The sequence below is a fragment of the Rana temporaria genome, chromosome 4 (assembly GCF_905171775.1).
Source record: "Rana temporaria chromosome 4, aRanTem1.1, whole genome shotgun sequence".
Taxonomy (NCBI): Eukaryota; Metazoa; Chordata; class Amphibia; order Anura; family Ranidae; genus Rana; species Rana temporaria.
In genome coordinates, this window is record NC_053492.1 from 184,015,079 (window position 1) to 184,042,277 (window position 27,199).

A 27,199-nucleotide genomic window follows, 5' to 3' on the forward strand; every position below is an offset into this window, starting at 1 on the left:
TTATTAATAAAGACTACTTCTTCAAGTTCCTTTGGAGTGCGGCTGTCCATCCACTTCCACTTCTTCCATGTTTGCATTGGATCAGGACACTAACAGATCCACATCTAGCCTGCCCCATCGTCAACAAAGTGCCTCGAACGCCTCCAGTTGGAGAAGCCATTCCCCTGTTGACAACTGCTGACAACTGAGAAAATCCACCTACCAGCTCTCTACTCCTGGAATGTGAACTGCAGATAGAGCAGGAACCACAAGCCCCCCCCCCCCCCCGCTTCCCCTTTTTCCCGTCATCTCCCCTCTCCCCCTATTGTCTCACCTTGCACTCTCTCACTGCCCTCACTAATTTACCCTTTTATTGAATTATCACCATTTTGTGCACCTCCCTCTGGAGCTCAATTGTCAATTGCCATATTTAACCTTTTACGGTTTCCATATACCCCCATTTTCTATCTATTACTTTGCATAGATTTTAAGTCCATTCGCACATACGTCCCCCTCCCCCCCCCCCCTGGTCGCCACAGCAGACCTCACCTGGTTACTCCTGCCCCCGCGGACAATGGGGGTCGTAGGTTAGCAGCTCAACCCTCGTTCCTTCCCATATATGATGTTTTTTAGTCAGGTTTGATTGTGTATCTCTATGCCTGTCACTTGTTTAGTTACTGATTGTTTGTCAATTCATTTCAGATTGTTCTCCTGACGAAGCGGCTTTGGCCGCAAAACTAGTAGAGACACCCTTAGTGACCCCTATTCCCACTGTGACCTTCCCCTTCTTAGAGGTTGAATACTGTGGTGACACATATGGATCGTCACTATTTTAAATTGTATTTTTGTCTGTATGCTTATTGTTTATATTGATAAAATTTATATCTTACCTTACCTTACATGTGCATTTTTTACAACTGCTCACCGTACCGCAATAGTCCAACTGCCCACAACCCCCCCTTCTTTGGTTTTTGGCTTGGGATCCACATTCCAATCTCTATTCTATTTAGAATCCTGGATGATGGTACTTTTAATTTACTTTACACTACATATACCCTTTAGAGCAGGAATATGCAATTAGCGGACCTCCAGATGTTGCAAAACTACAAATCCCATCATGCCTCTGGGTGTCATGCTCGTGGCTGTCAGAGCCTTGCTATGCCTCATGGGATTTGTAGTTCTGCAACAGCTGGAGGTCCGCTAATTGCATATCCCCGGTTTAGAGGCCAATTCTATATCAGAGCAGGAACATGGTAATCTACACAGGACAGAATGAGCCCCGTCTACTTTTGAGCAACTCAACTCGAGGTACGCCCCTAAAAATTGATATATGCCACGTCTGTAGTACTGTCTGACTGGACTCTGCCTGGTAGGCCCTTTAACTTCTTCATCCAATGCCAGGCACCAACTGGGTTTCTCAAAAGGTACAGACAATAGATTGATAAACATTCCTGTAGAGGCTAAGCCGACATCCATCATCAGAACCTTCCCAATAATGTGGAGAAACAACTTCCCTATCTCCAGCCCTCATATTGATTAGGTGGATAATACACCTGGGCCCCTGCATGGCGACCTGCGGTAACTACCACGGGTAGGAGCTATGTGGTCTAGCTCCCCAGTGGGCTGCCGCACTTAGCCTTGCAACTTCACTAGCCTCTTTTTGTAATTTTTCTAACTTTATCCTTATTTCTTCTACCTGTGCGATTTACAGGTAATTGTGTTTACGGTTGTTAAATACACTACTTGTGATCCCAGTGGCATTTACCATCAATTTATGCCTATATCTTTATTGTACATCACTGTATCTCATTGATATCAGTTTGCATTTTATATGTTTACTATATACTTACCTTTTATTGTTATATTATGTCTTATCAATTGTTTTTTTTCAAGGATTGAGCTGCTTTGCCACCCTCCCCCCACCATCTCCGCGGCTGGGCTGTCCCAGTGTGTCCTCTCCAGTGGCGACCTAGTGCCCGCCTTGATGGGGCCGACAGCCCCGCCCCGGGGCTGTCCCCCACCCGCCTTTGGACTGACAAGGCTATGCCTTGCTTGCAGTGCACGGGCGCAATCGTGACTTCATCGCGATCACGTCACGCGGGCGGTCAGTCTCAGTGATGCTGTGCGCTGGTCGCCGTGCACCGACGTCACTTGAGCCGGGATATTTAAACAGGTTTCTCCTGCCCTGTATGTGATGGACGCCGGTCCCAGGATTGCCGTCACTCCACCTAGTGGACAGTAAGTTGTACCCTCCTCTTACCTAGATGGACTTTCTCTATCACACCCCAGCCCATATACTGGCCCATACATTCAGGGGACTAATCCTTCCTTCCCCCATTTATCTAGGCTACCCTGGCTATGAATCTCCAGCTCCAGGTGCATCTGTTTGTGCTTTTCATTTATGCACCAAGCAGTGCCCTTGCTTCCTTCAACTACCATGTTGTCTAAGCACCAGCTCCGCCTGGGTCCCCTTCCCGGGGACCCCCTACCTCTGTCACTTACCAGTACAGGTATCTCCCCCTACACCCTGTTTTACTAGCACCCACCTCCCTGCCCTTCCCCTGCCCTCTTTCCCTCCCCTACCCACTGGTTCCTTCATGCCCTTCCCTTATCCCCTGCCCTCCCTGTCTTCCTTCCCCTCCCTCCCTTTTAGACCCCCTCCTTTCCCTTGGTTCCCTCCCCCCCTCTCCCACAAGCCCCCCCCCTCTCCCACAAGCCCCTCCCCCTTTTCCCCTTCATCTCCTCTCCCCCTATTGTCTCACCTTGCACTCTCACTGCCCTCACTAATTTACCCTTTTATTGAATTATCACCATTTTGTGCACCTCCCTCTGGAGCTCAATTGTCAATTGCCATATTTAACCTTTTACGGTTTCCTTATACCCCCATTTTCTATCTATTACTTTGTACAGATTTTAAGTCCATTCGCACATACGTCCCCCCCCCCCCCCCGGTCGCCACGGGAGACCTCACCTGGTTACTCCTGCCCCCGCGGACAATGGGGGTTGTAGGTAAGCAGCTCAACCCTTGTTCCTTCCCATATATTATGTTTTTTAGTCAGGTTTGATCGTGTATCCCTATGCCTGTCACTTGTTTAATTACTGATTGTTTGTCAATTAATTTCAGATTGTTCTCCTGACGAAGCGGCTATGGCCGCGAAACTAGTAGAGAGAACCTTAGTGACCCCTATTCCCACTGTGACCTTCCCCTTCCTAGGGGTTGAATACTGTGGTGACACCATTTTAAATTGTATTTTTGTCTGTATGCTTATTGTTTATATTAATAAAATGTATATCTTACCTTACATGTGCATTTTTTACAACTGCTCACCGTACCGCAATAGTCCAACTGCCCACAACCCCCCCTTCTTTGGTTTTTGGCTTGGGATCCAAATTCCAATCTCTATTCTATTTAGAATCCTGGATGATGATACTTTTAATTTACTTTACTTTACACTACATATACCCTTTAGAGGCCAATTCTATATCAGAGCAGGAACATGGTAATCTACACAGGACAGAATGAGCCCCGTCTACTTTTGAGCAACTCAACTCGAGGTACGCCCCTAAAAATTGATATATGCCACGTCTGTAGTACTGTCTGACTGGACTCTGCCTGATAAGACCCTTCAACTTCTTCATCCGATGCCAGGCACCAACTGGGTTTCTCAAAAGGTACAGACAATAGATTAATAAACTTTCCTGTAGAGGCTAAGCCGACATCCATCATCAGAACCTTCCCAATAATGTGGAGAAACAGCTTCCCTATCTCCAGCCCCAGAGGAGAAATCCACAAGTCCATAGACCTCAACGTGCTTAACCGTAGAAAACATGCAAGAGCCCATTGACAGAGTTCTTCTGCCCCATGCTAACAGGACATTCTGTAGAGGCTTAGAACTAAACTGAGCCAATGGAACTGCCTCAATCTTCCCTAATATTCTCATGCAGAGGAATACCTCAGATCTGAAGGAAGACATAGAATTTCTCAGTTCTTCACTGCTCCCTGCTGTGGGAAAAGAATCATGACTAGACTGTACCAGATCGAGTCCAGATATTCCAGTCTCTGAGATAGAACCGATGACTACTTCTTGAGACTGAGAACCCAGCCGAACCTCTCCAGAGTTTAACTGCAATAGCCATATTGTGCTCCAGTAATTGAACAGATTGCTCTCTGATCATCTTGGTAACCCAGAATGGGTACCCCCTGGAATCCTAACAAACCCAAGACCGGGGTCAAAATCTGCATGAACACCCGAGGAGCCATGACAACTCGAAAGGCAGGGCCACAAACTGAGAAAACTGGGCTGACAAAGAGGAAAAATTGGGACATGCAGATAAGCATCATTTATGTCCACCGGAAATTTCCTAGCTGAAATGACAGTACCACTGCCTAGAACTTTCGAAAACACACAGAACTTAAGTTGAATATTGGCCATACATCACCATTTGGATTTGGGACAGTTAAGAGATTCAAGCAAAACCCAAAAAAACATTTGGCCTCCGGAAATGGTATAAGCCGGGGATATGCAATTAGCGGACCTCCAGCTGTTGCAGAACTACAATTCCCATGAGGCATAGCAAGACTCTGACAGCCACAAGCATGACACCAGAGTCAGAAGCATGATGGGACTTGTAGTTTTGCAACATCTGGAGGTCCGCTAACTGCATATCCCTGGTATAAGCAGTCCTTGTGAAAACAGTTATTCTGGAGCCTGAAAAAGCAAAAACCTAATTTTGCAGATTCAAAAACATTTGAATGCATAACAAGTGGCAGAGGAATCTTGGAACACCAACCTGTAACCCCAAAAGATTGTGTAAAAAAACCTCCTCGTCTGCAACTTCCTTTTGCCATACCTATGCAAATGGCAGCAACTGTCCCCCCACCCAAGCGATTGGGAGCACCCCTTCATAGAGTGGAGGACTTAGAATCTGGCTTCGTTGGCTTAGGGGCCCAGATCTTCTTATAAAAAATTGTCCCTGAGGCCTGTGACCACCAAAAAGACTGTCTAGAGCAGGGATATGCAATTAGCAGACCTCCAGCTGTTGCAGAACTACAATTCCCATGAGGCATAGAAGGACTCACAGCCACAAGCATGAAGCCCAAAAGCAAAGGCATGATGGAACTTGTAGTTTTGCAACAGCTGGAGGTCCGCTAATTGCATATCCCTGGTCTAGAGGTAGCAGATCCTGAAAAAGCAATCGCTGCCCTCTAAAACACTTTCCATGAGAGGCAAGAGAACTACCTCCTGAAATCTTTTGGATATACTGAGCCAACTCTGTCCCAAATAGAAGTTCCCCAAGGAAGGGAAAAAAAACTGCCAATAACTTGTTGCAGGAAAACTTTGCAGATTAAAGCTTGTGCATATAGATGGACAAAGTCCCAGGCGCAAGATCTGCTGACTGGAATCCTTCAAGACATCCACGGCAACAGAGAGCGAATGCAGCATACAATTCGCATATCAGGAGAATGGTGCAGGCACTCTATGGAGCTGGTTCACATGGCTTCGGGGTGGCTGCGGAGCACACTGCACAGAAACGCTGCGCATTTTTGGCTATGTTTCAGGGCCAAATTCCTGTGCGATCCACGGCCGGGAAGGTATGAACTGAGCCTCAAACACTAACATTTAGTGGAACATGTAGGAAGGACCAGTAGCATACAACACAATAGGGGTGAGAAAAAAACTCCTGGGACCAAGGCTACTAGGGACTTTCCAATCTCGCTGCATGTTTTGACCTAGAGAGTCGTGAAACAATCTTTACCCATCATGATGGCAATGTCACACAGGACCTTTTAAAAACGAAATCCCTCTTTCCTGGTGTACACTAATCTAGACCTGTAGAGCACCCTTCTGTAAACACATTGATCAGTTAAGTACTGTGAGGGGTTCTGTATACACAGGTTCCAGCACTGAATGGCTGTGTTACAGGCAATCCTCATATGTCAACCTATTCAACCAAGTGGGGCTTTAGCCATAGGAATGGATTTGGAAAGCACCAAACTCATGATCCCTACTGGAACCATCCTGAGCACATCGTTTTTGCGCAGACAGCTGCACACCTGTGACCATCCCCTTAAAACACTGGAAAAGGAACTGAAGCACTTCCTGTATGAGAGGAGAGAGGGTTATATTGTGGAGGACCGCTTGTCTTTTCACCTATTAGGTGGCACATAAACCATTAACGATCAATATGGTTCCTCTGTGTCCCACAATGTACAATAAAAAAATTATATATATTTTTTCAAATATTTATCTTTCGGAAACAAAAGTTTTACTTCAAAATTGTTAAGCCTAGCTACTACTTCCAACAGAGCTGCACATAGTTATGTTTGATTAGCAAAGTATACACAACCAACGTACAGCCATAGTGCATTTTGCAATCTTGCTAAATATTGGTATTGATTGCCAGTCAGCTCAATACTTACATTATATTTTCCACTGATTTAGGCTTTATGAAGATAGCAACTGGGTATAATTGGGCTAGCTGTAATCTTTTAATTGCATTTCCAGAAACATCGAGTATGCAGTGCTTTCCCTGGGAAAAAAATAGGAGTAGGTCAGTTTAGATAGAAAACAAAAATAACACCCATCATTGAATACAGCAATAAAAACAAAACAAGACAAAAAAAAAAAAAAATACATACCCTTTCTGCCACTTCTCGCACAGACTGTACACTAGTGCCATACAGGTGATTATTGTATTGACCTGCCTCTATAAATTTGTGATCTTGAATATCCTTTTCCATCTGCTCCCGGGAAGTGACAAAGTGATAATCTCTCCGATCTACTTCATAATCTCGTTTCGGTCGAGTCGTATCTGAAGTAAAACAGATTCACATAAAGGGAAACTATAATGACCATCGTCAATTATTTTTTTCAATAAATGTTTAAAGGTTTAAACTGGTCTTTCATATTTCGTAATCATCGCACTCATCTACCGCTGTACATCTAAAAAAGTTGTGGACGCTTACTTTTGCAGTGCAGTCTATAAATGGCACTGCAGAAATCATCCTCAGGTGGCCAGTTCTCATCAGACGGTTGAGTTCACAGACAGTGTGCAGAACTAATCTGAGTGGCCACGTACCAGGTGATCTTCAATCACAGCGATCATAAATGTAAACAGTATAATGTTTATAAGTAGATGTAGGTGGGGTGGCGGCGCTGCCTAGTGCACTTAGAGTGTACTCAAAGTAAGTGTAAGTGCAACCTGTGTGGCTGTAAGTGGCTGGATGTCCAGCGGTCTACTTCGAGTAGTGTTAATAAGAAAGACTGTGCAGGTGTGTGCTACTGGCAATGAATTACAATACACCAATCAGTGCCACAATCTATATATGCAGCACATGCATGTGCTATACAGTGTACACAGACTGCTAAAATATTAATAACCAATATATCCTGTAAAAGAAAAATAATAAATAAATCACTATAGTGATAAGCAGTGCACCCTATGGAGGTGTAGGTGGGTGGTGGCCCAGCCAAATGAATAGAGCTGGGAGTCCACTAAAGTCTCAGAGAGACGCCAGTGGCTGGTATAGGTATAGATACCATATGCTGCAATGCACAAACCAGTGTAATGTTTATATTGGACCAGCCAAATTCCTCTCAAAATTAAGAAAGGGGGGGTAAGAGGAACAAATGAGTCATTCATTAGTCGTGTATCGCTGGGATAGATCAGCAGCAGAACATTTTTTTTAACCCTTTAACCCCCCTCCTCTCTTATACATCCGATCTCTATCCTGTATTATGGGATCTGAATATCAACCCTTCACTTTTCTTATGCATAAGAACCCCTTCATCTCCATCATTTCACCCCTTCGTCCCGCTGTTAATGACCTGTCTGCACTGTACCTAGTGCTCTATTAGCAAGGTCTTTGTTTTAACCACCTCAATACCAGCGTGTTCACTCATTTAAATAAAAAGTGTCAAAAACTGAGATCTTGGGGTGCCCATTTTCCAAAATCATTATTTAAGGGGTGTTTGTACTTTTCTGGCATTATTGATAGATATATATTGTTTACTTTTTTTAACCACTTCAATACCAGGCACTTACACCCCCCTTCCTGCCCATGCCAATTTTTAGCTTTCTGCGCTGTTTGAATGACAATGGTCATGCTACACTTTACCCAAACAGAATTGTTATCATTTTGTTCCCACAAATAGAGCTTTCTTTTTGTGGTATTTGATCTCCTCTGCGGTTTTTATTTATTTGCTAAACAAAAAAAGACTGAACATTTTGGGAAATAAAGAAAAAAAAATTGTTTTCTTCCTTTTATACATTTTTGTCAAGTTTTCTCCTTCATTCATTGGCACGGATAAGGTGGCGCCAATTAGATGGCACTGATATGCATCACTGATGAGCACTCATGAGCAATGATGGGTACTTATGGGTGGCACTGATGGGCATTGATAAATGGCACCGATATGCATCCCTGGTGGCACTGGCAGGCATTACTGGTGGGCACCAATTGGCAGCTGCCCGGGCACAGATTGGCATTTCCCTAAGGGTCTGGGGGGGCATTCCTGGTGGTCCTGGCATCAGGAGAGCAGCTAGTCAGCTCTTCTATACTCGCGTCTGTTAGACATGAGCGAGGAAAAGCGGATCAATGGCTCTTCCTGTTTTCATCGTGATCAGCCATGTTTGACACGTCTGATTGCGTTGGAGGCTCTTTACCGAGATCAATGTAACGATGCGTCAGACTAACACACCGCACTACTGATCACCGCGATGCGCGCCCCCAAGGCCACGTGGTGGCTGTTATCCTGCTGGACGTCATATGATATCCAGTCAGGATAACTGAACCACCACCTGGCCATCAATTTGCTATAGGCCGGGCAGGAAGTGGTTAAACAAAGGGAAAACCATTTTCCAATTAGTAAAATGTCCATTGATTCTTAAATCTCAAAATCTCTTGTCCCACTTAAAAAGTCCTCTTATGTTTATGGTAAGGAACAGAAAACAGGAACAGATTCTTATACTGTGGGGCATCCTTAAGCATTATTTCGATGGATGGGCAACAACTGGTCATAAAAGCACTAACAGTTTTTTGACGTGTGGTTGTTTAAGCCTACTTTTATTAATTTGATTAACCACTTCAATACAGGGTACTTTCACCCCCTTCTTGCCCAGGCCAATTTTCAGCACTGTCACACTTTGAATGACAAATGCGCGGTCATGCAACACTGTACTCAAACTAAATGTTTATCATTTTGTTCACACAAATAGAGATTTCTTATAGTGGTATTCAATTCACCACTGGGTTTTTTTATGTTGCTAAATTAACTAAAAAAAAAGATTGAAAAAATAAATAAATAAAAAGGATGTTTTTCTTTATTGGTTATAAATTTTGCAAATAAATAACTGTCATAAAATTTAGGCCAGAATTTATTCCGTTACATTTCTTTGGTCAAAATAACAAATCAGTGTATATCATTTAGTCTGTAGGAAGGATAGAGTACACATACTTGGGTATATATCTGAAAATTGATCAATCCTGATGTACTGACGGACCATGTTATTTAATGAGGCCCTAAAATGCCAGGACAGTACAAATAACTCCCAAATTACCCCTTTTTAGAATGTAGACCGTCCAATGTATTTAGTAAGAGGCATGGCAGGTTTTTTTGTCATAAGTTTTTGGATCATGAATTATAAATGAAAAAAAAAGTTTCAATTTTTTTTTTTTGACACATACTGTCACCAGTGCAGTACAACATCATCATGTAACTGGTGTGGTGGTGATCGGGGACACTGGTGACCGTACGGAAAAAACAAAACACAAAAACGTATTTTCAATATTATTTCAAAAGTTTTCAAGAAAATACATTGGCGTTAACAATTCAGTTTCGACAGTACAATTATAAAGTCGTCAAATGGGGCTCATATACCTGCAGGAAAAGACCGTACAAAGAGTGGATGAATTACTACACAGGGAAACAAAGTAACTGAATAAACAGTATTAAACACTTTCCCCGAAATATCTTTACTATACCGTAATTGCAAACGGTTTTCAACCAGGGGTGTCTTCGGTTGGGTGAACTAGCTACAGGCTATCAGAACTAATAAGACATATTCTTAACGTGTAGCTTTAATCCAGGAAAAAAAAAAAAAAAAAGGGGAATATCATACTCTAGAGAATCTTTGAGGAGCTTGAGTAGCAACCGAATGGTGGTGTGGGAGCCTATTACATCTAATGTTATAAGGAAACAGAAGCAAAAGAATACATTAATCTTGATCTGCTTGCCCAATACCTTAGACTCTTTAACAATGTAGTAGTGAGGTAGTATATTCGCAAATGGTTTTGGGAGCAAAAAACAAAGAGAAATCGAAAAAAAAAAAGAAGAGGAGGAGGAGGAGTAGTGGGGTGGGGAGATACAAATAGAAGGGTTGGAATCGTAGTAGGAACAGAAAAGGGGAAGACCACCCTCTCTGTTTTTTTTCATGGTATCTAACTAAGGTGATTATGAGCGAGCTATGTTTTGTGCATAGACTGTTTCCACATAGTGGTGCCAACAAGCCCTAACAGATCTATACTTGGTCGGCTTCTTTTTTGCCTCATGTACATGTTTCTCCATGTGTGCGATTTTACCTACTCATTTAAGTCAATCGGTTATAGCTGGCGGGGTTGTGGAGAACCAGTGTACTGGTACACACATCTCCGCTACATTGATTAGGTGCATGGCTAGGGACTGATGGTATGATGTGCGAGAATGTAGTGTGGTGGTGGAGATATTGTGCCGGGGTGAAATTTAACGTATCTGTAGTGATGTGGCAGGTAAGTCAGTGGACTCCCTTCCAATAAGGTGGGATTTTTTTTTATAGAATATATGTTTATTGTAGAATCTGAATCACACCAATTAACTGAGGAGGTGACACAATCCACAAATGCATCTTTTAGAACCGGTTCACACTGGGGCGGCACGACTTCGGGGGCGACTTGCAAAATGACTTCTGTATAGAAGTCAATGCAAGTCGCTCCCGAAGTCGTACAAGAACCTTTTTCTAAGTCGGAGCGACTTGCGACGCTCCTATTAGAACGGTTCTATTGAATACAATGAGACGCGACTTGTCAGGTGGCTGAGTCGCCTGACGAGTCGCCCCAGTGTGAACCGGCTCTAAGTGTTTTAATTAAAAACTGCTCTGTGAGGACTACTAGATGGATTGTCTTTATTATCACAAACCACAACAGCTGCATCATCTATTCATCCACGTGTCGACGGACATATTTCAACGTGGTGGGGAAACTGACTTGACTGCAACATTTACTGGCTGCAGGTAATAGTAAACATTACAAAAGTATATATTTCAAAATAACTATGCTACAAGTGAATGAAAACAAAAAAAATATAATTGAATCAGAAATATACAAAAACACTATATTCCTTTGAAAGGGAATCTGTTACCAGACTATATACAATATTTAGTAGTAAACATTTTAAAACAGAAACCACATTCACCTGGGTATCTATAGGCCAGTGGTTCTCAACCCCTGTCCTCAGGACCCACCAACAGGCCAGGTTTGCAAGATAACTGAAATACATCACAGGTGATATCATTTGCTGCTCAGTGATTGTAGTATTCTTGTCTGCATTTCCCCAAGGTAATACCTAAAATCTGGCCTGTTAGTGGGTCCTGAGGACAGGAGTTGAGAACCTCTGCTATAGGTATTGTAGGGAAATTCATCTTCACAGTTCTCAAGCAGGGGGTCAGCAACCCCTGCCAGACATGGCACGCAGCCGCATTGTTGATGACATACAATGGAAGCCTGGATCACCCACTCCCAATATATTAGGAAAGCCAGCTGGTGGTTACAGCTAGGTACACAGGAGCGACCATGGCTGGCTCTCTATCACCTCATTTCCCATCTGCCTCTGTTACCACCCACTTCACTTGGTTGGCCTGCAGCTAAATTTTGGAAGCTGTGTTGAGAAGGGCTGGATCTAGGGGGGTGGTGCACCCCCCTGCCCACAATGGATGCACTGCCCAGGTTGGTAAGCGACTCCTCCCATACATGGCACTAAGACTCAAAACAGGACATGCAGATGAGCTGCTCTTACCAACACTGCCCACAGCTAAAATCTGATGCTTTTTTAGACAAAACCTCCCTCTGTGCAGTGTGTCGTTGGCTGTTGGAATTCTGACCTGTGAAAAATACTCAAACGCAGCACAGCTGCAACAGCCAGCTACTCACTGTGCAGATCAAGGTTGTATCGGAAAAAAAAAGTCAAATCTCTGCTATGCATAAAGTAGGGAGAAACAGCTCTGCTGAGTGCCTTGTCAGCAGTGACCCCTGCTGACCACATCTTATGCTCTGCTGATCCTGTCCTCTGTCTTTCTGACCCTATACTGTTCCCTGCTGGCCCATTTACTGTCCCGCAAAACCCTGTTTTCAATCTTAATGACCCCCTCCTCAGCTTTGCTGACCCCTGTAAACTTCTCTACAAACTGCTGATCTCCCATCCTCCGCCCTCCTGACATGTTTTTACTGCACCCCCACATCAGACAGGCCACAACTGGTATTGGCGTTGACTCGGACGCTCCAATCTGCCCACTCATTTTGGACTGGCAATTAACCATCTATTGGGAACTACTAATCTAAAGGTGCAGGAACTGAGACCGATTTGATGTGTGAAGGTGCAAGAATTGGGGTGATCTGAGGTGTGCAGGTGTAGGAATTTGGGTGATCTGAGGCGTAAAGATGCAGGAATTGGGGTGAACTGTGGTCTGGAAGTGCAGGCATTGGGGTAATCAGGGATGTGAAGGTGCAGCAATTGGGTTTGTGATGTGTAGGTGCAAAAATTGAGTCTGAGGTTTAATGGTGCAGGAATTGGAGCTTTTCTGAGATCTGAAGCATCAGAAATTGAGTCTGTTAGGTGTGACCTTATGGGTGCAAGTACAGAAATGGGGCTGATCAGGGGTTTGAAGGTGCAGAAATTGGGCTGATCAGAGGTTTGAACTTGCATTATTTAGCGTATTTGAAATCTGAAGGAGCAGAAATTGAGTCCGTTAGGTGTGTTGGTACAGGAATTGGGGTGATGCGAGTTGTGATGGTACAGGAATTGGGGTAATGTGATGGTGCAGGAATTGGGGTAATCTGAGGTGTGAAGGTGCAAAGCTCAATATTCATTCCTTTGTAATATTCAGATCGTTTACAGAATTTACTTGGTAAAAATTCCTTTTTGTGCGAGTGTGAAGTTAGCCTGTTTTTATGTAGCTGGCACTCTAATTTCTTTAGAAAATAATTTCGGCACACTATGCTCAAAAGGTTGCCTACCCCTGTTCTCAACAGAGGCAGGGAAATCACATCATTCCTCTTTACTTAAAATCGCTGCACAATCTTGGCAGCCTGCCAGCCCTCACAGCAGATATTTTTAAGCTGTCAGAAACTGACTGATCAGATTGGACCTGTTCGAGCTCCCATAATGTGTGTTGCAGCGAAGAGAAAAGTGCATTGCCAAATATTCAACTTGTATTGTGCGATTTGGTGCATTAGCAGCCCATTAAAAAAAATAGGTGGTCTTAACACAACATAGCAAAATAGTAGGAATGGCTTAGAGAAGGGGTTCCCAACCTGGGGTGCGAGATGGACTTTCAGGGTGTGCTACAGTGACTGGTGTCCCTTAGTGACGAGTCATGACTCATTATTATACAGGATTTATATAGCGTCAACAGTTTACTTACTGTTTTTTTTTTCTAGGAGGATCCGGGCTGCTCTGTGCAAATTCACTCCACAGAGGAGGAAAATATAAAATGTTTTTATTTATATTTAAGAAAAAAAGATTTACAAATCACTTTAATTACAGCTTGTTAGGAATATGGAATATTTCAATGTTCGTAGACTGGTCACATTTTCAATGTAAGGTCCCTAAGATGTTGTTGGTTTCAGATGGTATTAGCAGGTCAATTATAGGAGTACTGTAATACTTTTCTGGAATTATGCAAGTCCAGCTTTCAGTAGCTGTAATGTTGCCCATTTAATTAATTCAATGCAGCCCATTAATCTACATTTGACATTCCTGTCCTAAATTAACAAAACCACACTAACTGTACTTATCTCATAGTATGTGGAAATGGCCATGAGCAACTTATAAAAAAAATAATAATACTTTTTTAAAAATAACACATTCCTGTATTATTCTATTCTCCTATCCAGCATTGTCTCTCCTACGATACACAATACAGTAGGAATCAGAGGGCCCTGCTCCTTAGAGCTGACAATCTAAGAGGGAAGGTCAAGAGATACAATAGGTAATAACTGTGGATGTGATGTACAGTTAGGTTGGGGGCAGATAGGCTTCTCTGAAGAGCTGAGTTTTCAGGGATCGTCTGAAAGTGGACAAAGTAGGAGAAAGTCGGACAGATCAGAGTAGAGCATTCCAGAGGATGAGAGAAGATTTGGAGAAGTCCTGAAGGCGAGCATGGGATGAGATGACAAGGGAGTTAGAGAGCAGGAGGTCTTGGGAGGAGCAAAGAAAACTATTAGGTTGGTATTTAGAGACTAGGTTAGTGATGTAGCTGGGGGCCAGGTTGTGGATGGCTTTGTAAGAAGTTAGTATCTTAAATTTAAAGTGGAAGTCTACCCTAACACTAAAATTATCCCCTGCAATCATTAATGTGAGCCAAGTTCAGCGTTGTCTCAAAATGAAAAAAAAAAAATCCAGTATTTCTACCTTTATTCTACTTCCTTCTGAGACAAAAATTAGCCAGTGGGTGTGGTTACTGAAATCTAGTGACATCACTACCTAGGAGGGACACTGTTCCGTTGTAGCCAGTGGGCATATAGAGGATGGGAGGAGCTAATCATAGGTTCCTGCCCAGTGTTCTCTCATAGTATATCCCAATACATGAGAAAATCAGGAAAAAAAAAAGCCCCATTCACACAGGGGGGGGGGGGGGGGCTGTGTGTGAGATGCAGTGCACATATACAGTATAGCTGTGCACAGGAGAAGGGAGCTGGACACAATTACAGATGTCGCTGAGTAAACAGGAGATTCTCCTGTATTTACTCTGACAGCACTCGTCCCGCCCCCTCTGAGGCAGCGCCGATAAATATAGCCTGTGAAAACTAAGATTTTATGCATCACCACAAGATGGCGTTGTGGCTACAAAAAGTGTGCTAATGTCCTAACTGAGAATACTGGTAAGAGCAAAAAACATGGACTTTAGAGGCACATCGTAATTTTAAAATAGAAAAATCTGAAAATGTATTAAACATGATTACAAATAACAGATTTGACCCCCTTCTGCTTCCATTGTGGGATTGTCAGCAGCTGGTCCGGCGTCGCCATTTGCGCCATCAGCGATGACATACGTCTGGCCAGGACTCATTATATATATCTGTACTGGGTGGGGGGGTGTCTGTACTGAGAGGGGTGGGGGGGGGTGTCTGTACTGAGAGGGGTGGGGGGGGGGTGTCTGTACTGAGAGGGGTGGGGGGGGGTGTCTGTACTGAGAGGGGTGGGGGGGGCGTCTGTACTGAGAGGGGTGGGGGGGGGGGCGTCTGTACTGAGAGGGGGGGGGGGGGGCGTCTGTACTGAGAGGGGGGGGGGGGGGGCGTCTGTACTGAGAGGGGTGGGGGGGGGCGTCTGTACTGAGAGGGGTGGGGGGGGGCGTCTGTACTGAGAGGGGGGGGGGGGGGGCGTCTGTACTGAGAGGGGGGGGGGGGGGCGTCTGTACTGAGAGGGGTGGGGGGGGGGCGTCTGTACTGAGAGGGGGGGGGGGGGGCGTCTGTACTGAGAGGGGTGGGGGGGGGCGTCTGTACTGAGAGGGGTGGGGGGGGGCGTCTGTACTGAGAGGGGTGGGGGGGGGCGTCTGTACTGAGAGGGGTGGGGGGGGGCGTCTGTACTGAGAGGGGTGGGGGGGGGGCGTCTGTACTGAGAGGGGTGGGGGGGGGCGTCTGTACTGAGAGGGGTGGGGGGGGGCGTCTGTACTGAGAGGGGCGTCTGTACTGAGAGGGGCGTCTGTACTGAGAGGGGCGTCTGTACTGAGAGGGGTGGGGGGGGGGCGTCTGTACTGAGAGGGGTGGGGGGGGTGTCTGTACTGAGAGGGGTGGGGGGGGGCGTCTGTACTGAGAGGGGTGGGGGGGGGCGTCTGTACTGAGAGGGGGGGGGGGGGGGCGTCTGTACTGAGAGGGGTGGGGGGGGGCGTCTGTACTGAGAGGGGTGGGGGGGGGGCGTCTGTGGTGGGGGGGGGCGTCTGTACTGAGAGGGGCGTCTGTACTGAGAGGGGCGTCTGTACTGAGAGGGGTGGGGGGGGGCGTCTGTACTGAGAGGGGTGGGGGGGTGTCTGTACTGAGAGGGGTGGGGGGGGTGTCTGTACTGAGAGGGGTGGGGGGGGTCGTCTGTACTGAGAGGGGTGGGGGGGGGCGTCTGTACTGAGAGGGGTGGGGGGGGGCGTCTGTACTGAGAGGGGTGGGGGGGGGCGTCTGTACTGAGAGGGGTGGGGGGGGGGGGGTCTGTACTGAGAGGGGGGGGGGGGGGCGTCTGTACTGAGAGGGGGGGGGGGGGGCGTCTGTACTGAGGGGGGGGGGGGGGGGGCGTCTGTACTGAGAGGGGTGGGGGGGGGCGTCTGTACTGAGAGGGGGGGGGGGGGGGGTCTGTACTGAGAGGGGTGGGGGGGGGGCGTCTGTACTGAGAGGGGTGGGGGGGGGCGTCTGTACTGAGAGGGGTGGGGGGGGCGTCTGTACTGAGAGGGGGGGGGGGGGGCGTCTGTACTGAGAGGGGGGGGGGGGGGCGTCTGTACTGGGAGGGGGGGGGGGGGGCGTCTGTACTGAGAGGGGTGGGGGGGGGCGTCTGTACTGAGAGGGGTGGGGGGGGGCGTCTGTACTGAGAGGGGTGGGGGGGGGCGTCTGTACTGAGAGGGGTGGGGGGGGGCGTCTGTACTGAGAGGGGTGGGGGGGGGCGTCTGTACTGAGAGGGGTGGGGGGGGGTGTCTGTACTGAGAGGGGTGGGGGGGGTGTCTGTACTGAGAGGGGGGGGGGGGGTGTCTGTACTGAGAGGGGGGGGTGTCTGTACAGAGAGGGGGGGGGGGGGTGTCTGTACAGAGAGGGGTGGGGGGGGTGTCTGTACAGAGAGGGGTGGGGGGGGTGTCTGTACAGAGAGGGGTGGGGGGGGGTCTGTACAGAGAGGGGTGGGGGGGGGTCTGTACAGAGAGGGGTGGGGGGGGGGGTGTCTGTACAGAGAGGGGTGGGGGGGTGTCTGTACAGAGAGGGGTGGGGGGGGGGGTGTCTGTACAGAGAGGGGTGGGGGGGGGGGTGTCTGTACAGAGAGGGGTGGGGGGGGGGTGTCTGTACAGAGAGGGGGGGGGGGGGGGTGTCTGTACAGAGAGGGGTGGGGGGGTGTCTGTACAGAGAGGGGTGGGGGGGGGGTGTCTGTACAGAGAGGGGTGGGGGGGGGTGTCTGTACAGAGAGGGGGGGGGGGGGGTGTCTGTACAGGGGGGGGGGGGGGGGGGGGTCTGTACGGAGAGGGATGGGGGGGGGTGTCTGTACAGAGAGGGGTGGGGGGGGGTGTCTGTACAGAGAGGGGTGGGTGTCTGTACTGAGAGGGGGGGGTGTCTGTACTGAGAGGGGGGGGTGTCTGTACTGAGAGGGGGGGGGGTCTGTACTGAGAGGGGGGGGTGTCTGTACTGAGAGGGGGGGGTGTCTGTACTGAGAGGGGGGGGTGTCTGTACTGAGAGGGGGGGGTGTCTGTACTGAGAGGGGGGGGTGTCTGTACTGAGAGGGGGGGGTGTCTGTACTGAGAGGGGGGGGTGTCTGTACTGAGAGGGGGGGGTGTCTGTACTGAGAGGGGGGGGTGTCTGTACTGAGAGGGGGGGGTGTCTGTACTGAGAGGGGGGGGTGTCTGTACTGAGAGGGGGGGGTGTCTGTACTGAGAGGGGGGGTGTCTGTACTGAGAGGGGGGGGTGTCTGTACTGAGAGGGGGGGGTGTCTGTACTGAGAGGGGGGGGTGTCTGTACTGAGAGGGGGGGGTGTCTGTACTGAGAGGGGGGGGTTGTCTGTACTGAGAGGGGGGGGTGTCTGTACTGAGAGGGGGGGGTGTCTGTACTGAGAGGGGGGGGTGTCTGTACTGAGAGGGGGGGGGTGTCTGTACTGAGAGGGGGGGGTGTCTGTACTGAGAGAGGGGGGGGTGTCTGTACTGAGAGGGGGGGGGTGTCTGTACTGAGAGGGGGGGGGTGTCTGTACTGAGAGGGGGGGGTGTCTGTACTGAGAGGGGGGGGTGTCTGTACTGAGAGGGGGGGGGGGTGTCTGTACTGAGAGGGGGGGGTGTCTGTACTGAGAGGGGGGGGTGTCTGTACTGAGAGGGGGGGGTGTCTGTACTGAGAGGGGGGGGTGTCTGTACTGAGAGGGGGGGTGTCTGTACTGAGAGGGGGGGGGGGGTGTCTGTACTGAGAGGGGGGGGGGGGGTGTCTGTACTGAGAGGGGTGGGGGGGGGGGTCTGTACTGAGAGGGGTGTCTGTACTGAGAGGGGTGGGGGGGGGTGTCTGTACTGAGAGGGGGGGGGTGTCTGTACTGAGAGGGGGGGGGGGTGTCTGTACTGAGAGGGGGGGGTGTCTGTACTGAGAGGGGGGGGTGTCTGTACTGAGAGGGGGGGGTGTCTGTACTGAGAGGGGTGGGGGGGGGTGTCTGTACTGAGAGGGGGGGGTGTCTGTACTGAGAGGGGGGGGGGGTGTCTGTACTGAGAGGGGGGGGGGGGTGTCTGTACTGAGAGGGGGGGGTGTCTGTACTGAGAGGGGGGGGTGTCTGTACTGAGAGGGGGGGGGGGGGGTGTCTGTACTGAGAGGGGTGGGGGGGGTGTCTGTACTGAGAGGGGTGGGGGGGGTGTCTGTACTGAGAGGGGTGGGGGGGGGGTGTCTGTACTGAGAGGGGTGTCTGTACTGAGAGGGGGGGGGGGGGGTGTCTGTACTGAGAGGGGTGTCTGTACTGAGAGGGGTGGGGGGGGGTGTCTGTACTGAGAGGGGTGTCTGTACTGAGAGGGGTGGGGGGGGGTGTCTGTACTGAGAGGGGTGTCTGTACTGAGAGGGGGGGGGGGGGGTGTCTGTACTGAGAGGGGTGGGGGGGGTGTCTGTACTGAGAGGGGTGGGGGGGGGTGTCTGTACTGAGAGGGGTGGGGGGGGGTGTCTGTACTGAGAGGGGTGGGGGGGGTGTCTGTACTGAGAGGGGTGGGGGGGGGGTGTCTGTACTGAGAGGGGGGGGGGGGGGTGTCTGTACTGGGAGGGGGGGGGGGGGGTGTCTGTACTGAGAGGGGGGGGGGGGGTGTCTGTACTGAGAGGGGTGGGGGGGGTGTCTGTACTGAGAGGGGTGGGGGGGGTGTCTGTACTGAGAGGGGGGGGGGGTGTCTGTACTGAGAGGGGGGGGGGTGTCTGTACTGAGAGGGGGGGGGGTGTCTGTACTGAGAGGGGGGGGGGTGTCTGTACTGAGAGGGGGGGGGGTGTCTGTACTGAGAGGGGTGGGGGGGGGTGTCTGTACTGAGAGGGGGGGGGTGTCTGTACTGAGAGGGGGGGGTGTCTGTACTGAGAGGGGGGGGGTGTCTGTACTGAGAGGGGGGGGTGTCTGTACTGAGAGGGGGGGGGTGTCTGTACTGAGAGGGGGGGGGGTGTCTGTACTGAGAGGGGGGGGGTGTCTGTACTGAGAGGGGTGGGGGGGGTGTCTGTACTGAGAGGGGTGGGGGGGGGTGTCTGTACTGAGAGGGGTGTCTGTACTGAGAGGGGTGGGGGGGGGGGTGTCTGTACTGAGAGGGGGGGGGTGTCTGTACTGAGAGGGGTGGGGGGGGTGTCTGTACTGAGGGGTGTCTGTACTGAGAGGGGTGGGGGGGGGGGTTGTCTGTACTGAGAGGGGGGGGGTGTCTGTACTGAGAGGGGGGGGGGTGTCTGTACTGAGAGGGGGGGGGGTGTCTGTACTGAGAGGGGGGGGGGTGTCTGTACTGAGAGGGGGGGGGTGTCTGTACTGAGAGGGGGGGGGTGTCTGTACTGAGAGGGGGGGGGTGTCTGTACTGAGAGGGGGGGGGTGTCTGTACTGAGAGGGGTGGGGGGGGTGTCTGTACTGAGAGGGGTGGGGGGGGGGTGTCTGTACTGAGAGGGGGGGGGTGTCTGTACTGAGAGGGGGGGGGGGGGCTGTACTGAGAGGGGTGGGGGGGTGTCTGTACTGAGAGGGGTGGGGGGGTGTCTGTACTGAGAGGGGTGGGGGGGGGTGTCTGTACTGAGCGGGGTGGGGGGGGTGTCTGTACTGAGAGGGGTGGGGGGGGGTGTCTGTACTGAGAGGGGTGGGGGGGGGTGTCTGTACTGAGAGGGGTGGGGGGGGGTGTCTGTACTGAGAGGGGTGGGGGGGGGGTGTCTGTACTGAGAGGGGGGGGGGGGGTGTCTGTACTGAGAGGGGTGGGGGGGTGTCTGTACTGAGAGGGGGGGGGGGGGTGTCTGTACTGAGAGGGGTGGGGGGGGTGTCTGTACTGAGAGGGGTGGGGGGGGTGTCTGTACTGAGAGGGGTGGGGGGGTGTCTGTACTGAGAGGGGGGGGGGTGTCTGTACTGAGAGGGGGGGGGGTGTCTGTACTGAGAGGGGGGGGGTGTCTGTACTGAGAGGGGGGGGTGTCTGTACTGAGAGGGGGGGGGTGTCTGTACTGAGAGGGGGGGGGTGTCTGTACTGAGAGGGGGGGGGTGTCTGTACTGAGAGGGGGGGGTGTCTGTACTGAGAGGGGGGGGGGGTGTCTGTACTGAGAGGGGGGGGGTGTCTGTACTGAGAGGGGGGGGTGTCTGTACTGAGAGGGGGGGGGGGGTGTCTGTACTGAGAGGGGTGGGGGGGGTGTCTGTACTGAGAGGGGTGGGGGGGGTGTCTGTACTGAGAGGGGTGGGGGGGGTGTCTGTACTGAGAGGGGTGGGGGGGGTGTCTGTACTGAGAGGGGTGGGGGGGGTGTCTGTACTGAGAGGGGTGGGGGGGGTGTCTGTACAGAGGGGGGGGTGTCTGTACAGAGAGGGGTGGGGGGGGGTGTCTGTACAGAGAGGGGTGGGGGGGGGTGTCTGTACAGAGAGGGGGGGGTGTCTGTACTGAGAGGGGGGGGGGTGTCTGTACTGAGAGGGGGGGGGTGTCTGTACTGAGAGGGGGGGGGTGTCTGTACAGAGGGGGGGGTGTCTGTACAGAGAGGGGTGGGGGGGGGTGTCTGTACAGAGAGGGGTGGGGGGGGGTGTCTGTACAGAGAGGGGGGGGGTGTCTGTACTGAGAGGGGGGGGGGTGTCTGTACTGAGAGGGGGGGGGTGTCTGTACTGAGAGGGGGGGGGTGTCTGTACTGAGAGGGGGGGGGGGTGTCTGTACTGAGAGGGGTGGGGGGGGTGTCTGTACTGAGAGGGGTGGGGGGGGGTGTCTGTACTGAGAGGGGTGGGGGGGGTGTCTGTACTGAGAGGGGGGGGGGGGGTGTCTGTACTGAGAGGGGTGGGGGGGGTGTCTGTACTGAGAGGGGTGGGGGGGTGTCTGTACTGAGAGGGGTGGGGGGGTGTCTGTACTGAGAGGGGTGGGGGGGGTGTCTGTACAGAGGGGGGGGTGTCTGTACAGAGAGGGGTGGGGGGGGTGTCTGTACAGAGAGGGGTGGGGGGGGTGTCTGTACAGAGAGGGGTGGGGGGGGGTGTCTGTACAGAGAGGGGTGGGGGGGGTGTCTGTACAGAGAGGGGTGGGGGGGGGGTGTCTGTACAGAGAGGGGTGGGGGGGTGTCTGTACAGAGAGGGGTGGGGGGGGTGTCTGTACTGAGAGGGGGGGTGTCTGTACTGAGAGGGGGGGGTGTCTGTACTGAGAGGGGGGGGTGTCTGTACTGAGAGGGGGGGGTGTCTGTACTGAGAGGGGGGGGTGTCTGTACTGAGAGGGGGGGGTGTCTGTACTGAGAGGGGGGGGTGTCTGTACTGAGAGGGGGGGGTGTCTGTACTGAGAGGGGGGGTGTCTGTACTGAGAGGGGGGGGTGTCTGTACTGAGAGGGGGGGGTGTCTGTACTGAGAGGGGGGGGTGTCTGTACTGAGAGGGGGGGGTGTCTGTACTGAGAGGGGGGGGTGTCTGTACTGAGAGGGGGGGGTGTCTGTACTGAGAGGGGGGGTGTCTGTACTGAGAGGGGGGGTGTCTGTACTGAGAGGGGGGGGTGTCTGTACTGAGAGGGGGGGGGGTCTGTACTGAGAGGGGGGGGTGTCTGTACTGAGAGGGGGGGGTGTCTGTACTGAGAGGGGGGGGTGTCTGTACTGAGAGGGGGGGGTGTCTGTACTGAGAGGGGGGGGTGTCTGTACTGAGAGGGGGGGGTGTCTGTACTGAGAGGGGGGGGGGGGTGTCTGTACTGAGAGGGGTGGGGGGGTGTCTGTACTGAGAGGGGTGGGGGGGTGTCTGTACTGAGAGGGGTGGGGGGGGTGTCTGTACTGAGAGGGGTGGGGGGGGTGTCTGTACTGAGAGGGGTGGGGGGGGTGTCTGTACTGAGAGGGGGGGGTGTCTGTACTGAGAGGGGGGGGGGGGGTGTCTGTACTGAGAGGGGGGGGGGGGGTGTCTGTACTGAGAGGGGGGGGGGTCTGTACTGAGAGGGGGGGGGGTGTCGTCTGTACTGAGAGGGGGGGGGGTGTCTGTACTGAGAGGGGGGGGGGTGTCTGTACTGAGAGGGGTGGGGGGGGTGTCTGTACTGAGAGGGGTGGGGGGGGTGTCTGTACTGAGAGGGGTGGGGGGGGTGTCTGTACTGAGAGGGGTGGGGGGGGTGTCTGTACTGAGAGGGGTGGGGGGGGTGTCTGTACTGAGAGGGGTGGGGGGGGGTGTCTGTACTGAGAGGGGTGGGGGGGGTGTCTGTACTGAGAGGGGTGGGGGGGGGTGTCTGTACTGAGAGGGGTGGGGGGGGTGTCTGTACTGAGAGGGGTGGGGGGGTGTCTGTACTGAGAGGGGGGGGGGGGGTGTCTGTACTGAGAGGGGTGGGGGGGGTGTCTGTACTGAGAGGGGTGGGGGGGTGTCTGTACTGAGAGGGGTGGGGGGGGGGTGTCTGTACTGAGAGGGGGGGGGGGTGTCTGTACTGAGAGGGGGGGGGGGGTGTCTGTACTGAGAGGGGGGGGGTGTCTGTACTGAGAGGGGGGGGGGGTGTCTGTACTGAGAGGGGGGGGGTGTCTGTACTGAGAGGGGGGGGGGGTGTCTGTACTGAGAGGGGGGGGGGTGTCTGTACTGAGAGGGGGGGGGGTGTCTGTACTGAGAGGGGGGGGGTGTCTGTACTGAGAGGGGGGGGGTGTCTGTACTGAGAGGGGGGGGTGTCTGTACTGAGAGGGGGGGGTGTCTGTACTGAGAGGGGGGGGTGTCTGTACTGAGAGGGGTGGGGGGGGGGTGTCTGTACTGAGAGGGGTGTCTGTACTGAGAGGGGGGGGGGGTGTCTGTACTGAGAGGGGGGGGGGTGTCTGTACTGAGAGGGGGGGGGGTGTCTGTACTGAGAGGGGGGGGGGGGTGTCTGTACTGAGAGGGGGGGGGGGTGTCTGTACTGAGAGGGGTGGGGGGGGGGGTTGTCTGTACTGAGAGGGGTGTCTGTACTGAGAGGGGTGGGGGGTGTCTGTACTGAGAGGGGTGTCTGTACTGAGAGGGGTGGGGGGGGGGTGTCTGTACTGAGAGGGGGGGGGTGTCTGTACTGAGAGGGGGGGGGGGTCTGTACTGAGAGGGGGGGGGTGTCTGTACTGAGAGGGGGGGGGTGTCTGTACTGAGAGGGGGGGGGTGTCTGTACTGAGAGGGGGGGGTGTCTGTACTGAGAGGGGGGGGGTGTCTGTACTGAGAGGGGGGGGGTGTCTGTACTGAGAGGGGGGGGTGTCTGTACTGAGAGGGGGGGGTGTCTGTACTGAGAGGGGGGGGTGTCTGTACTGAGAGGGGGGGTGTCTGTACTGAGAGGGGGGGTGTCTGTACTGAGAGGGGTGGGGGGGGGTGTCTGTACTGAGAGGGGTGGGGGGGGGTGTCTGTACTGAGAGGGGGGGGGGGGGGTGTCTGTACTGAGAGGGGTGGGGGGGGGGTGTCTGTACTGAGAGGGGGGGGGGGGGGGTGTGTGCTGAGGGGGGGGGGGGGGGGTGTCTGTACTGAGAGGGGTGGGGGGGGGTGTCTGTACTGAGAGGGGTGGGGGGGGTGTCTGTACTGAGAGGGGTGGGGGGGGTGTCTGTACTGAGAGGGGTGGGGGGGTGTCTGTACTGAGAGGGGGGGGGGGTGTCTGTACTGAGAGGGGGGGGGGGTGTCTGTACTGAGAGGGGGGGGGTGTCTGTACTGAGAGGGGGGGGTGTCTGTACTGAGAGGGGGGGGGGTGTCTGTACTGAGAGGGGGGGGTGTCTGTACTGAGAGGGGGGGGGGTGTCTGTACTGAGAGGGGGGGGGTGTCTGTACTGAGAGGGGGGGGGGTGTCTGTACTGAGAGGGGGGGGGGTGTCTGTACTGAGAGGGGGGGGGTGTCTGTACTGAGAGGGGGGGGGGGTGTCTGTACTGAGAGGGGGGGGGGTGTCTGTACTGAGAGGGGGGGGGGTGTCTGTACTGAGAGGGGGGGGTGTCTGTACTGAGAGGGGGGGGGGTGTCTGTACTGAGAGGGGGGGGTGTCTGTACTGAGAGGGGTGGGGGGGGGTGTCTGTACTGAGAGGGGTGGGGGGGGGTGTCTGTACTGAGAGGGGTGGGGGGGGGTGTCTGTACTGAGAGGGGTGTCTGTACTGAGAGGGGTGGGGGGGGGGGGTGTCTGTACTGAGAGGGGGGGGGGTGTCTGTACTGAGAGGGGGGGGGGTCTGTACTGAGAGGGGGGGGGTGTCTGTACTGAGAGGGGGGGGGTGTCTGTACTGAGAGGGGTGGGGGGGGTGTCTGTACTGAGAGGGGTGGGGGGGGTGTCTGTACTGAGAGGGGTGGGGGGGGTGTCTGTACTGAGAGGGGTGGGGGGGGTGTCTGTACTGAGAGGGGTGGGGGGGGTGTCTGTACTGAGAGGGGTGGGGGGGGTGTCTGTACTGAGAGGGGTGGGGGGGTGTCTGTACTGAGAGGGGTGGGGGGGGGGGTGTCTGTACTGAGAGGGGTGTCTGTACTGAGAGGGGTGGGGGGGGGGGTGTCTGTACTGAGAGGGGTGGGGGGGGGTGTCTGTACTGAGAGGGGGGGGGGGGGGTGTCTGTACTGGGAGGGGGGGGGGGGGTGTCTGTACTGAGAGGGGTGGGGGGGGTGTCTGTACTGAGAGGGGTGGGGGGGGTGTCTGTACTGAGAGGGGTGGGGGGGGTGTCTGTACTGAGAGGGGTGGGGGGGGTGTCTGTACTGAGAGGGGTGGGGGGGTGTCTGTACTGAGAGGAGGGGGGGGGTGTCTGTACTGAGAGGGGGGGGGTGTCTGTACTGAGAGGGGGGGGGTGTCTGTACTGAGAGGGGGGGTGTCTGTACTGAGAGGGGGGGGTGTCTGTACTGAGAGGGGGGGGTGTCTGTACTGAGAGGGGGGGGGTGTCTGTACTGAGAGGGGGGGGGGGGGTGTCTGTACTGAGAGGGGTGGGGGGGGGGTGTCTGTACTGAGAGGGGTGTCTGTACTGAGAGGGGTGGGGGGGGGGGTGTCTGTACTGAGAGGGGTGTCTGTACTGAGAGGGGTGGGGGGGGGTGTCTGTACTGAGAGGGGGGGGGGGGGGTGTCTGTACTGAGAGGGGTGGGGGGGGGTGTCTGTACTGAGAGGGGTGGGGGGGGGGTGTCTGTACTGAGAGGGGTGGGGGGGGGTGTCTGTACTGAGAGGGGTGGGGGGGGGTGTCTGTACTGAGAGGGGTGGGGGGGGGTGTCTGTACTGAGAGGGGGGGGGGGGGGTGTCTGTACTGAGAGGGGGGGGGTGTCTGTACTGAGAGGGGGGGGGTGTCTGTACTGAGAGGGGGGGGTGTCTGTACTGAGAGGGGGGGGGGTGTCTGTACTGAGAGGGGTGGGGGGGTGTCTGTACTGAGAGGGGTGGGGGGGGTGTCTGTACTGAGAGGGGTGGGGGGGGGGGTGTCTGTACTGAGAGGGGTGGGGGGGGTGTCTGTACTGAGAGGGGTGGGGGGGGTGTCTGTACTGAGAGGGGTGGGGGGGGGTGTCTGTACTGAGAGGGGGGGGGTGTCTGTACTGAGAGGGGGGGGTCTGTACTGAGAGGGGGGGGTGTCTGTACTGAGAGGGGTGGGGGGGGTGTCTGTACTGAGAGGGGTGGGGGGGTGTCTGTACTGAGAGGGGTGGGGGGGGTGTCTGTACTGAGAGGGGTGGGGGGGGGGTGTCTGTACTGAGAGGGGTGGGGGGGTGTCTGTACTGAGAGGGGTGGGGGGGGGGTGTCTGTACTGAGAGGGGTGTCTGTACTGAGAGGGGTGGGGGGGGGGGTGTCTGTACTGAGAGGGGTGTCTGTACTGAGAGGGGTGGGGGGGGGTGTCTGTACTGAGAGGGGTGTCTGTACTGAGAGGGGTGGGGGGGGGGTGTCTGTACTGAGAGGGGTGGGGGGGGGTGTCTGTACTGAGAGGGGTGGGGGGGGGTGTCTGTACTGAGAGGGGTGGGGGGGGTGTCTGTACTGAGAGGGGTGGGGGGGGTGTCTGTACTGAGAGGGGTGGGGGGGGGGTGTGTGTACAGAGAGGGGTGGGGGGGGTGTGTGTACAGAGAGGGGTGGGGGGGGGTGTGTGTACTGAGAGGGGTGGGGGGGGTGTGTGTACTGAGAGGGGGGGGGGGGGGGGGTCTGTACTGAGAGGGGGGGGGGTGTCTGTACAGAGAGGGGTGGGGGGGGGTGTCTGTACAGAGAGGGGTGGGGGGGGTGTCTGTACTGAGAGGGGGGGGTGTCTGTACTGAGAGGGGGGGGGTGTCTGTACTGAGAGGGGGGGGTGTCTGTACTGAGAGGGGGGGGTGTCTGTACTGAGAGGGGGGGGTGTCTGTACTGAGAGGGGGGGGTGTCTGTACTGAGAGGGGGGGGTGTCTGTACTGAGAGGGGGGGGTGTCTGTACTGAGAGGGGGGGGTGTCTGTACTGAGAGGGGGGGGTGTCTGTACTGAGAGGGGGGGGTGTCTGTACTGAGAGGGGGGGGTGTCTGTACTGAGAGGGGGGGGTGTCTGTACTGAGAGGGGGGGGTGTCTGTACTGAGAGGGGGGGGTGTCTGTACTGAGAGGGGGGGGTGTCTGTACTGAGAGGGGGGGGTGTCTGTACTGAGAGGGGGGGGTGTCTGTACTGAGAGGGGGGGGTGTCTGTACTGAGAGGGGGGGGTGTCTGTACTGAGAGGGGGGGGTGTCTGTACTGAGAGGGGGGGGTGTCTGTACTGAGAGGGGGGGGTGTCTGTACT

General features: G+C 53.6%; 1 protein-coding gene across 19 annotated transcripts in view; it reads right to left on the bottom strand.

Annotated features, from left to right (window-relative positions):
• Positions 1–27,199, bottom strand: part of DLG1 (discs large MAGUK scaffold protein 1) — a 370,222-nt gene that overhangs the window by 18,085 nt on the left and 324,938 nt on the right. For all 19 annotated transcript variants that reach the window (XM_040349479.1, XM_040349474.1, XM_040349473.1 and 16 more), the window contains 2 exons: positions 6,620–6,792; positions 6,401–6,510 (listed from right to left, as the gene is read on the bottom strand). In XM_040349479.1, the coding sequence (XP_040205413.1) occupies positions 6,401–6,510; positions 6,620–6,792 (283 nt within the window). The remainder of the gene's footprint in view (positions 1–6,400; positions 6,511–6,619; positions 6,793–27,199) is intronic.